This window comes from Triticum aestivum, chromosome 7B, assembly GCF_018294505.1.
Source record: "Triticum aestivum cultivar Chinese Spring chromosome 7B, IWGSC CS RefSeq v2.1, whole genome shotgun sequence".
Lineage (NCBI taxonomy): Eukaryota > Viridiplantae > Streptophyta > Magnoliopsida > Poales > Poaceae > Triticum > Triticum aestivum.
In genome coordinates this window covers 742,248,172-742,261,097 of record NC_057813.1, presented here as the reverse complement: position 1 = coordinate 742,261,097, position 12,926 = coordinate 742,248,172, and the positions used below count along the sequence as shown (strand labels likewise).

General features: G+C 44.4%; 1 protein-coding gene across 1 annotated transcript; it reads left to right on the top strand.

Annotated features, from left to right (window-relative positions):
- The first annotated feature begins 7,141 nt into the window (after nt 1-7,141).
- Nucleotides 7,142-12,520, top strand: LOC123158700 (DNA (cytosine-5)-methyltransferase CMT1-like). Its single transcript, XM_044576594.1, has 20 exons — nt 7,142-7,304; nt 7,495-7,601; nt 8,173-8,280; nt 8,581-8,715; nt 8,819-8,918; nt 9,183-9,352; nt 9,428-9,493; nt 9,588-9,824; nt 9,964-10,022; nt 10,095-10,161; nt 10,232-10,561; nt 10,634-10,702; nt 10,805-10,891; nt 10,983-11,070; nt 11,314-11,432; nt 11,515-11,619; nt 11,705-11,748; nt 11,822-11,891; nt 11,983-12,086; nt 12,207-12,520. Exons 1-20 carry the CDS (start codon nt 7,142-7,144, stop codon nt 12,388-12,390), a joined length of 2,412 nt encoding a protein of 803 aa, XP_044432529.1. The 3' UTR covers nt 12,391-12,520.
- Nucleotides 12,521-12,926: the final 406 nt, after the last annotated feature.

Genomic DNA, 12,926 nt, shown 5'->3' with positions numbered 1-12,926 from the left:
CGGCGGGCAAGGGCGCAAGGCACGGGCGGCGGGCAAGGGCAGGGCACGGGCGGAGGCGGCGCTCACTGGGGACGGGGGCGGCGGCGCGCAGGGCTTCGGCGTCGGCGTCGGCGTCGGGGCAGGGCTTCGGCGTCGGCGTCGGGGCAGCGCTTCAGCGTCGAGAGAGAGGAGAATGGGAAGTGGCAAAACTGCTAAGTGCAGTATTTATAGACGCACCTTTAGTCGCGGTTGGAGAGGCGGACCGCGACTAAAGGTACCCTTTAGTCGCGGTCCGCCTCCCCAACCGGGACTAAAGGGTTTTGGCGCCGCTTCCGTTCCCGCGCAGAAAGACCGTTTAGTCGCAGTTGGGGACAACAACCGTGACTAAAGGGTACCCTTTAGTCGCGGTCCGCCTCCCCAACCGGGACTAAAGGTCTGTGCTAGAACTGGCGCGGTGCGGTGGGATGTTTAGTCCCACCTCGCTAGCCGAGAGGCTTCGACAGTGGTTTATAAGCGCGGCTGCGCTCACCACTTCGAGCTCCTCTCAAATGCAGGCTTACGAGCCTATTCTGTCACTATGTGTCTGTGGGCCTACTCGGCCTTCTGCGTGCCTGAATCCTGGCCCTTTAATGGGTTTCTAGTCGTATTCAGGCCGTGGTGGCCCAGTAGGTGGCATATTTTCTTTTTTTCTTCCTTTTTTCCTTTTTCCTTTTTTCTTCTGTTTTTTTCTTCTGTTTTTTTCTTATGTTTTTCTTCTGTTTGTTTTTTTCTTCTGTTTTTCCTTTTTTCTTCTGTTTTTTTCTTCTGTTTTTTTCTTCCTTTTTCCTTCTTTCTTCTTCTTCCTTTTTCCTTTTAAAATCAGAAAAATAAAACTAATTCATTTTAAAATCTTAAAAATACAATTATATATCAAAAAAATCAGAAAAATAAAACTAATTCATTTTAAAACCCCTTGAAGGTTTGACAAAAGGTTTGATACATCATTCAGTTCATCGACCAAATACAAAGTTTGGTACAATAAATTATTACACATCAATTCTTCCCTTGTGTCCCTGCTTGCTTACGATTGTGCCGTATCCATGGAGCATCCTCATCATTTAACTTAATGCTTGGGTCAATGTTCACTTTGAAGGGCGGAATTTCACCAAACATATTATAATCTTCTGACATGTCTGTCTTGTCCTCCACTCTCACGATGTTTCTTTTCCCTGAAAGAACAATGTGGCGCTTTGGATCATCGCATGATGTACTGATCGTTTTCTTATCTTTCCGTTTCCTCGGTTTGCTACTCATGTCCTTCAAATAAAAAACCTGAGCGACATCTTTGGCAAGGACGAATGGTTCGTCAAGGTAACCAAGATTGTTGAAATCCACCATTGTCATTCCGTATTGCTCGTCCACCTTTACCCCACCTCCTATTAGCTTGAACCATTTGCACCGAAACAAAGGGACCTTAAAGGAGGGTCCATAGTCAAGTTCCCATATCTCCTCTATGTAACCATAATATGTGACCTTTTGCGCATTCTCGGTTGCTGCATCAAAGCGGACACCACTGTTTTGGTTGGTGCTCTTTTTATCTTGGACGATCGTGTAAAATGTATTCCCATTTATCTCGTACCCTTGGAAAGTCGTTATAGTCGAAGATGGTGTCTTGGCCAACATGTACAGCTGATCTACAACATCATTGTCATTCATTAAATGTTTTCTCAACCAACTGCCGAAAGTCTCCATGTGGGCCTTCCTAATCCAGGATTCAGGCTTCCCCGGGTTGTCCGAGCGTAAAATATTCTTGTGTTTCTCAAAGTACGGAGCCACCAAGCTGGAATTGGTCAGTACAGTGTGGTGTGCTTCAGTCAGAGAATGGCCGTCCATACATATCGTTGATTTCCTTCCGATCGTGCCTTTTCCACTTAGTCTCCCCTCGTGCCGCGATCGAGGAAGACCAATCGGCTTAAGGTCAGGAACAAAGTCAACACAAAACTCAATTACCTCCTCATTTCCATAGCCCTTGGCGATGCTTCCTTCTGGCCTAGCACGGTTACGAACATATTTCTTTAATACTCCCATGAACCTCTCGAAGGGGAACATATTGTGTAGAAATACAGGACCGAGAACGAAAATCTCTTCGACTAGGTGAACCAGGAGGTGCGTCATAATATTGAAGAAGGATGGCGGGAACACCAACTCGAAACTGACAAGGCATTGGATCACATCGTTCTGTAACCGTGGTAGAACTTCTGGATTGATTACCTTCTGAGAGATTGCATTGAGGAATGCACATAGCTTCACAATGGCTACTCGAACATTTTCTGGCAGGAGCCCCCTCAAAGCAATCGGAAGCAATTGCGTCATAATCACGTGGCAGTCGTGAGACTTCAGGTTTTGGAACTTTTTCTCCGCCATGTTTATTATTCCCTTTATATTGGACGAGAATCCAGACGGGACCTTCATACTGCTCAGGCATTCAAAAAAGATGACCTTCTCTTCTTTGGTCAGAGCGTAGCTGGCACGACCTTGAAACCATTCCGGATGCCGGTCATCAGGGTCTTTCAAACGTTGCTGGTCCTGCCGTGCTTCCTTTGTATCATTTGTCTTCCCATACACGCCCACGAAGCTTAGGAGGTTCACGCAAATATTCTTCATAACGTGCATCACGTCGATTGCAGAGCGGACATCTAGGACTTTCCAATATTCTAGCTCCCAGAATATAGATTTCTTCTTCCACATGGCTGCGTGCCCGTCAGCTCCCTTCGGAACTGATTGTCCGCCAGGACCCTTTCCAAAGATGACATTCAAATCCTTGACCATATCAAATACCTCAGCACCAGTGCGTTCCGCAGGCTTCGGCCGGTGATCTGCCTTGCCGTTGTAATGCTTGCCTTTCTTTCTTACTGGATGAATTTTCGGAAGAAATCGACGATGCCCAAGGTACACGTTCTTCTTACAATTTGGCAAATGTACACTTTCAGTCTCATGTAAGCAGTGCGTGCATGCATTGTATCCCTTATTTGACAGTCCCGAAAGGTTACTAAGAGCAGGCCAATCGTTGATGGTTACGAAAAGCAACGCTCGTAGGTCAAATTCCTCTTGTTTGTGCTCATCCCACACACGGACACCACCCCACAGCTGTAAAAGTTCATCAACTAATGGCCTTAGGTACACATCGATGTCGTTGCCGGGTTGCTTCGGACCTTCGATGAGCACTGGCATCATAATGAACTTCCGCTTCATGCACAACCAAGGAGGAAGGTTGTAGATGCATAGAGTCACGGGCCAGGTGCTATGGCTGGAGCTCTGCTCGCCCAAAGGATTCATGCCATCCGTACTTAGAGCAAATCTTATGTTCCTTGCGTCAGCTGCAAAATCTTTGAACCATCTGTCGATCTTTCTCCATTGCGTTCCATCTGCGGTGTGTCTCAACTCCCCGTCCGACTTACGGTCCTCTTTGTGCCATCGCAACAACTTGGCATGCTCTTTGTTCCTGAACAGACGTTTCAACCGTGGTATTATAGGAGCATACCACATCACCTTGGCGGGAACCCTCTTCCTGGGTTTCTGGCCCTCAACATCGTCACCAGGGTCATCGCCTCTGATCTTATAACGCAATGCAGTGCATACCGGGCATTCATTCAAATTCTCGTATTCACCGCGGTAGAGGATGCAGTCGTTGATGCATGCATGTATCTTCAGAACCTCTAAACCTAGAGGGCAGACAACCTTCTTTGCTTCGTACGTACTGGCGGGCAACTCGTTATCCTTTGGAAACATATTCTTCAACATTTTCAGCAAGTTTTCAAATGCCGAGTCAGCTACACCTGCCTCTGCCTTCCATTTCAGCAAATCTAGTGTGCAGCCCAGCTTTTTCAGACCATCATCGCATCCGGGGTACAACGCCTTTCTGTGATCCTCTAACATGCGATCCAAATTCTCCCTCTCCTTTTCAGTTTCGCAGCGTCTCCGTGCATCAGCAATGGTCCGACCAAGATCATCAACGGGATCATCACGTGCCTCTTCTTCACCTTCCCCTTCACCTTCAGCATCCTCCATGAAAGTATCACCGAAATGAGCAAGATAGCTTTCATCGATGAAATCATCCCCTTCTTCATCTTCTTCCATTATAACCCCTCTTTCTCCATGCTTGGTCCAACAATTATAGCTTGGCATGAAACCGTGCCGAAGCAGATGCATGTGAACATCTCTTGAGGAAGAGTAACCCTTCTGATTCTTACAGATAACACATGGACAGATAACAAAATCCCCCTGCTTGTTCGCATTAGCCACTACGAGGAAATCTTTCAAACCCGTAGTGAACTCGCCGGAGAGTCGGTTACCGTACATCCATTGCCGATTCATCTGCATTATTATAATATAAAATATATAATTAACCATCATGCATTTGTTAAACTAACTAGCTACAAACAATATAAATTAAACAATGAACTGCACACATGCATATTTTATCAATGACACACATGCATGAAAGGTTCAAGTTGCTAACCGCGATCGAGGAGGAAAAAATAAATGAGGAACCTCAAGTGTGGCTCCAACACTTCATATCATGTTTGTTTCAGCCTCTTAGGGCATTCCATCAAACACCTTGTGTGCATAAGAGGAACCAAAAGCAAACCTACACCCCCTTGTGAAGCTTGTGAAGAGAAGTGGCACCAAATGGCTAAGTGAGCGTGCTGAACTGGTATATATAGGGGAGGAGTTTTAGTCGCGGTTGGCCTGGCCAACCGCGACTAAAGGCCTTTGCGCACCTTTAGTCGCGGTTGGCCTGGCCAACCGCGACTAAAGCCCCTCACGTGCACCAGCTGGCCACCGAGCGCCCTGGGCCCAGGCCTTTGGTCGCGGTTCGTCTGCCGAACCGCGACTAAAGACTTCATTAGTCGCGGTTCCTACAGTTTCGCGACTAATGGGGCTGGACGGAAGCCTCTTTTTCTACCAGTGCACGAGGCGCTGGAATCGGCGAGTTTGAAAATCGGCCCTCCCGTGATCAGAGTCGTGCACCTGCGCGGGTCTGGGGTAGGCCACATGTAACTTATAGAGTATGTTGGAGAGTGCAGCTTTATTTTTGAATTGTTTGGATTGCTTATCACATGAGTCACGTGATAGCGGAGAGTGCAGCTAGTAGCCTCATGTCGTTTTCTGCATACCTGCAGGGAGCCATGTAAGAGTTGGAATTCCTCCCATGATCTGCGCGTGTTGCTGATCGGTGTCGCCCTGCCGCGCGGTTGCTGCTTGTATGCCCACGTGCGGCTCGTCAATCTGCTCAGAGAAGCTTGTGGTGTTGCGGCCGGAGGACGACTCGACCGAATCGATCTGCGACGTCGGCGCCTCCGCGATCACCGGATTTTTGAGGATCAAAGGGTTTATTTGGTGGCTAAAGAAATCTGACTAAATTTGGATGTAAATTAATCTAAAGAACCAATCTAGTTTTTTATCAGATCAGGTGCCGCATCCCCTGGAGAGAAGACTAATCTCCCCGGAGGCAGCGCGTTACGAAAATGGTAGAAGGTTCTAGGATTGGCATTGTTGGACAAAACAAATCTAATACCGATATATTTCAATACCCCCCCTCACGTTTATACTTATTTAGTCCTTAGACGTGCAATTTATGTAGGCTGTAGAAACTTTTTTTTTAAATACTGTGTTGGCAGGGTTTTGAACTCAAGACCTCTTGGCTCAGATACCACACAGTTCAGACTTTTAGATGAGTTGGTTGAAGCATGAATTCAATATGCTATCCGAGCCAACAGGTCTTGAGTTCAGTACCCCGCTGACGTAGTATTGAAAAAGCAAATGGCCCGCCGCCACTTCCCGAGCTGCCGCCAAGTCATCCTCCGCCGTGCAGTCCGCCCACCTCAGAGCACCACCACACATGAGAGGGGGAGGGGAGGGCAAGGAGGCACTCGACGGGGACCCCTCGTCCTAAGACGTGAGCAGAGTAGAGGCCGGAGGCGGGGGAAGGGCGCACTCGCCACGGGCGGGATTGAGTTGCGGGGAACGAGCGAGTCGCCAGAGGCCTACATCTCTCTCCCTTGCTTCTACTCATGATTATTCAGTGCCAATGTCTTAGGACAATACTTTCATGCATGGACTTATTCAGCATTCTAATTTAGAGACCTTTGTGCCACAAGGTTTGTTGCATTCAATTTAATGGAGGTAATAAACTCTTACGTACTGATGAACAAGTGTAATGATGGAGGAACGGACGTCAAGTTAAAGGTGCATATTATTAAGCTCAGGATTTTTGAATATATGGCTTCTAATTCCAGACCGAGAATTTAATTCAGAATCTAAAAATTGAAGGAAAGGTAGAGGAATATTGTTGGTCCTGTCCAGAAACAATGCTCGTTTTTGTTTTTATATCTAGACGAAGTATTTCTTGTGTGTCTCATCCAATGAGTATTTGAGTTGGAGCATAAGTATGTTAGTGTCTTAGAATTTAAACATATGCTTTATCCTCTTGTCATTGCTATTTACAAGACATATATATTTATATTTGGATTACAGATTCTTTGTACTCCCTCCGTAAATTAATATAAGAGCGTTTAGATCACTAAAATAGTGATCTAAACACTCTTATATTAGTTTACAGAGGGAGTATTTATTATCGTACTTGATGTGTTCTAGTGAGTGTGGTACCTCTTGAAGGAGGGAAAGCTAGGAGTTACTGATGACTGAGATGCGGAGGCTGGTGGACACGTGCAAGGACGAGGAGGTGAGCATCACGGTGACGGGGCACAACCCTCTGGGCGGCACTAACCACCCTGAATGCGTTCTACATCACCGAGAATGGGTAGCCCACACATGGGCGCAATCGGCTTCAAGAAGCGGTTCGACGTCATTGCGGCCTCTGCTGCCGCAGCGCCAGGGATATCATGCCTAGGTAGGTACTTGGCGCTGTTGTACCATGCCCAGGTTGAGAGAGGGGTCGAACGTGCCTAAAGAAGAAGGCAGGGTCCAGCAGCAGCATAGCCCTCCCTCCGGCCGTTCCCTTCCCGCCCGTTCCACTTTTCCCCCTTCCATTCCACCGGCAAAAGCAGCAGCAGCCAAGCCCACCCACCCCGTCGTCCTTCTCCCCCTTCAGTTCAACCCTGCAAAAACCCTAGCTAGTCCCCCTCCCCCTGCCCCCGATCGATCCCTCCTTTCCTCTGCCATGCCCCACCTCGCGCCCTCCGCCGCCGCTCCGGCCTCCTCCAGGCCCAGGCGCGCCACCTCCAAGCCGCTGCGCTACAGACAGGACGCCGACGACGCGGACGCGCATGGGCTCGGCAAGCGCCGGCGGGGTGCCGCGGGGAAGGCTCCCGGCGAAACAAGCGGCAAGGCGCCGGCCAGGCCCTGGGGGTTCTGATCACTCGTGCGCCAGGCAGTATGCATCTCCGCAAATCTGTGATTCTGATCATTTGCTCTGTTCACCCTGTCGCAATAAAAGGGGGATCATTCATTTGCGCTGCCTGTTTTTAAAATGTTATATGTAAACCTGAACTGAATTCCCTTCCATATGTGCAGCAGCTATGCAGATTGGTAAGGGGGAGCAGATCAGCGCCCGATGCCACTACACTTCTGCTTCTGTGGACGTCGAAATCTTCAATCTCAATGACGATGCCTTCATCAAGGTCAACCATTAATTGTTACCGCGCTCGAAGAATGACCGATTGCTTAGTTCGTATGCCATATTTAGTTGCACTATTGCTTATTAATCGAAAATCGACCGACCACCCTTATTTCTGTTGTGCTAAGTTGCTAACTGATGAAATGCTCTGCTCCTTCTTGTTTCTAGCATGCCGATGTTGTTAACTGCCAAACATTTAGTTTGGATGTACTGTACTATTTGCATATATACTAATTAAATAATGTCCAATGATGCAAGTAAAAACATATGGAGATGATTAACACAGCAGCACATGTTGCCGTTTTTTGTCACGCAAACTGTTGAAAGTGGCGCTGCTTTCTGTTTCTGGCATGCTGTTAACCTTCACACATTCAACACTCTTCCATATTATGTGTGAATCTGATATGTTTTACCTAGAATTTTAAGAAATGTCTTGGGTACTTGTAGATTTTTTTTTTGTCTGGATGAAGGGTATAGTTCAGAATATGCTATTTCCCTTTCTCTGCATTTGTTTTGTTGATAGGCTCTATTTTAACCAAGTTTGCTAATTATGCTATTATTTTGAGTGGCTGCAGGCTGGTCCCTCTGAAGAGAGTTACATTGGCCGTATTACAGAGTTTTTTCAAGGTAGAGATGACAGATCATACTTCACATGCCGTTGGTTTTTCCGTGCGGAGGAGACGGTATGTTATTGTGAAGGTGTTTTCTTTTTGTAAAGGCAATTTAGCACGTGTCTAAGATAAATGCATTGCACATTAGAATGCAACTTGCATAACATTTTTAACCTTTCTTTTAGCTGCTGCATTTTCAAATGGGCACAACATTTTTATCCTGAATTTCTGGCTTTTCTTTCCTTGGAGTGAATTAACAGGATAAAAATAATGCGTTGTTTCAGAAATATAAAGCCGCAGAACGTACCAACTGACAGTCGTACTACACGCACGCACGCACGCACGCACTGAGTTCATCAGTTTAACTTGCAGGTCATCTCACCGAAGCTGCTTAAGGTCCATGATCATCAACATAATGATAGGCGTGTTTTCCTTTCAGAGGAAAAGAATGACAACATGATTGAGTCAATAATTTGTAAACTGAACATAATTTATGTAGCCCCAAATGTAAGTGATTTGTTCTATCTTTCAAGTTAAAGTGGGCTTATTACATACTACTTGTCAGGTTTGTGTTGATCTTTTATATTTCTGTTTTGTCAAACAACAACAGGAGATACCACAGGCAAAAGACCGGTTAATATCAAATTCTGATTACTATTATGACATGTCCTACTCGGTGCCATGTTCCACATTTGCCAATATGCCAGCAGGTAATAATTTATAGATGTATTTTATTTCCGTTGCTATCTTCACATGTCTTGCTCGGTGATGCCTGTAAGCAACTTATTTAAATTAAAAAACACGGTAGATTTGGCTAGTGTATAGCTGTTATCCTGAACTTATACTAAATTGGTAGATCTCTACAGATTTTAATACATCTCAGAAGTACATCTGGCAAACTGAAAAATGTATTCATCAACATTGCATACCATGATATTTCTTGTCATGATTTTTGATGAGTTATTTTGTTGTAGAAAATGATGGTGCAGCAGACAGTGATACAACTTCAGATATATCTTGTGAAGAGGAGAAACCAGTGGCTGTCCTTGTGACATACAGTTTGCTCGATCTATATTCAGGGTGTGGGGCTATGTCAACAGGGCTCTGCCTTGGTGCAGAATTGGCTGGCATAAAACTAGAAACTGTATGTTTTCTGATTTGTATGTGGTAGCGCTGTAACTGACCCTATAATTGACAATGTTAATGTTCTCTTGTGCAGAAATGGGCTGTGGACATGAACTCACATGCTTGTGCGAGCCTAAAGCATAACCACCCTTCAACACAGGTAGTCCTTAGAATTGGCAAAGTGCAACTGAGTTGCATTCCCTTTTTCATCAACCAGAGATATTGACTTGTACGCCTTTTGCCTCTAACTGTAGGTAAGAAATGAGAAGGCTGAAGATTTCCTATCCCTCCTTCAACAGTGGAATGCACTCTGTAAGAAATATGTCATCCACGGCAGCAATTCTTTGGGCTCTGATCTAGCCCAGGCGTCAAACGATGATGAAAATGATGAAAACGAACCTCTACCAAAGGATGTATTTGAGGTAGAGAGGCTTGTTGATATATGCTATGGCGATCCAAATAAGACTGGAAAAAATGGCTTATGGTTTAAGGTACTGCAGACTTGATTACATATCTGTGCAATTCCTTTAGATTTCAGAGTCACTTATGTTCCTGTTTGTATTATTCTATGCTTGCTACCATGGACATGAGTATATGATTTTTGTCTAAAGATAAGGATTATTTAAATAGGTTCGGTGGAAAAAATATGATGCTAGTCAAGATACATGGGAGCCAATTGATGGTCTGAGGTTGGCATCTTTTTCATTACATTTTTCTCTTTATTTTTCATCAATGGTTCCTCATCCTTGTTTGCATTTCAGTGGTTCCTATGAGTGTATTAAAGAATTTGTTCAGAGTGGATATAGGGATTCCATTCTGCCATTGCCTGTAAGATTATATCCCTGCTTGTTCCATTTGTGCTAATTTTCTTGTGGTATCTAATTGTTATTTTCCGAAGGGTTCTGTGGATGTTATTTGTGGGGGTCCTCCCTGCCAAGGAGTTAGTGGATTCAACAGATTCAGAGAGCACGATGATCCGTTGAAGGATGACAAAAACAAACAGTTGTTTGTCTTTATGGATATTGTTAAATATCTGCAGCCTAAATATGTTCTCATGGAGAACGTTGTAGACATCTTGAAATTTGCAGATGGGTTCCTTGGACGCTATGCATTGAGCCGTCTTGTTGCTATGAACTATCAAGCAAGACTTGGGATGATGGTTGCGGGTTGTTATGGGCTGCCGCAGTTTAGGATGCGGGCATTTATCTGGGGAGCTCTTCCTTCCATGGTTTGTGTCCTTTCTGTGCTAATTTTTACTTTGTGACGCTGCTGCTATATGAAGTTACATCTGGCAATGTAGGTTCTTCCGAAGTTCCCACTTCCCACCCATGATGTTATTAAGCGAGGACTAGTCCCAAATGCATTTTCGGTACGAAAATACATCACAGGCCACTATGTTATTTACTATCATTCCTCTCGAACATTATAATGATTGTTACTTTATCTTACTAAAATGATGTTATGTCCTCAGCGATGTCTCGTTGCTTATGAGGAAACAGCAAATAAACACTTGAAAAAAGCTCTCGTCCTCGAAGATGCAATATCTGATGTACCCAAGGTTGCATTGACAGTTTCCACCCATGTTCATTTAATTCTGGAGTACTGCTTGAACTTTTTTATGTCTGCATGAATTAAATTGCTTTCTACAGGTTCAGAATCATCAGCCTAATGATGTCATGGAGTATGACAGTGACCCCAAAACAGAGTTCCAACGCTATATCCGGCTTAGCAATAAAGGTGTGACCTATTGAATGTGCAAACTTAATGTCAGCAAGCATTTTCTCTTTTAGTGATGTTTCTTTTCAGTTGTTATGCCTTTTGTCTTTACATAAGCAGAGTCATGTTTTTTTTTTCTATTTCAATCATGTGGGTGGGTATAATGATGTCACCTTGCCTTAGTTTTCACTATCTTTATGTTTGTACACGGTTTCCTCATTATATTACCGTTCTGAGTTATATTTTTCTGTTAATTATTTGAAGACATGAAGGATCACTCATTTGTAGATGCTACAACCAAGGAAGGTAAACTGTTTGATCATCAGCCACTACAATTAAATAATGATGATCTTGAAAGAGTGCGGCAGATTCCTGTGCAAAAGGCAAGCTATTAATGCTGATTAGTGTCATGCTGTTTCTTTTCTTGACTTATCCTGTAATTTCTTAGAAATTATTTTATTTCAGGGGGCCAACTTTCGTGATTTGAAGGGTGTCCGAATTGGGGCCAAGAACACTGTTGAGTTTAATCCAGATATTCCTCGAGCACTCGTGTCTTCTGGGAAACCTTTGGTACTTCAATCTGTTGTGGAGTAATTTTATCAGCTATAATGTAATTATATTCCACATGTAGTAACCATCCTTGCTTCTCTGCTAGGTGCCTGATTATGCCATGTCTTTCATCAAGGGGAAGTCATCAAAGTATGTATACTGATTATCCGTTCGTTTTATCAGTAAAACATGCATCGATAATGCTTGTCATATTGCTTCGCAGACCATTCAGACGCTTGTGGTGGGATGAAACTGTTCCAACTGTTGTCACAAGAGCCGAGCCTCACAACCAGGTAAGCTATCTGCCAATTCCTGCACTTTCTATGAATTTGTAACTCACTGATTGCCTTCTATCATGACGGAGCTCGGATGGAATTTTAGCAGGCTATTTTGCATCCCACCCAGCACCGTGTTCTGACTGTTCGAGAAAACGCAAGGCTCCAAGGCTTTCCAGACTATTATAGGCTCTTTGGGCCTGTAAAAGAGAAGTAAGTTGATCAACTCGATATTGGCCACTGGTGTACTAAAACAGAAGTAGCTCCGAATCTCTTCTCTGTTCCAACTGTTATATGAAGCTGATTTGCTTGTGCTGTGCATGTTTTATTCAGATACATTCAGGTTGGCAATGCAGTTGCTGTTCCGGTTGCTCGAGCTCTGGGATACTCCCTTGGACAGGCTCTCCGGGGTGAATTTGTAGGAGACCAGCCCCTGTTCAAACTGCCTGAGGATTTCACTTGTATCGGTCAAGCAAGAGCCACAGGATCGTCGGTAGGAGTAGTGGAGACAGAGTAGTTATTCACCAGCTGTCGCGTTGGGTCATATACTTGCGCAAGGAGCTGCCCATACATTGTCATCTGTTATGAAACACTCATCTGTCCAATTCTCCAAACATTTGTTAACGTTTGTAAATTAATAATAACCAAGTTCAATTGTCTCCCCATTGTGTACCTGTCTATTCCTTCAAGTTCAGATACTGAGATGGATGATTCTGAATAAACCCCTATCTATAGTTATGTTTGTATGTTAACAATTGTCTTTTGTGTTTGTTTTCCTTCCAGAACTCGCTATCTGATTATTCTGTAGTATATCAGAGTAAGTATATATTTTTCACTTTTTGTGTTTTTTTTCATGTGGTGCGATATGATTTCAGAAGTTTCTAGGTACACAGCAGGTTGCAATATATATTTTTCCACTTTAGGTGATATTTTCTCAGTGTAGTGTTGGATACGTTTCTGATGTTTTATTTGGTACACAGCAGGTTGCATATCTTGATGCTACTTCTGAAGGGACAACCTGAATCTTGCAAGTTCAGGTTTTAGCCTACTTGT

What these genes read in the sequence shown, in the direction of transcription:
- LOC123158700 (XM_044576594.1), top strand. Translation starts at nt 7,142, where the DNA reads ATGCCCCACCTCGCGCCCTCCGCCGCCGCTCCGGCCTCCTCCAGGCCC. An exon ending in ATGACGATGCCTTCATCAAG is followed by an intron (nt 7,602 to 8,172) that starts GTCAACCATTAA and finishes GAGTGGCTGCAG; the next exon opens with GCTGGTCCCTCTGAAGAGAG. An exon ending in CAATATCTGATGTACCCAAG is followed by an intron (nt 10,892 to 10,982) that starts GTTGCATTGACA and finishes TGCTTTCTACAG; the next exon opens with GTTCAGAATCATCAGCCTAA.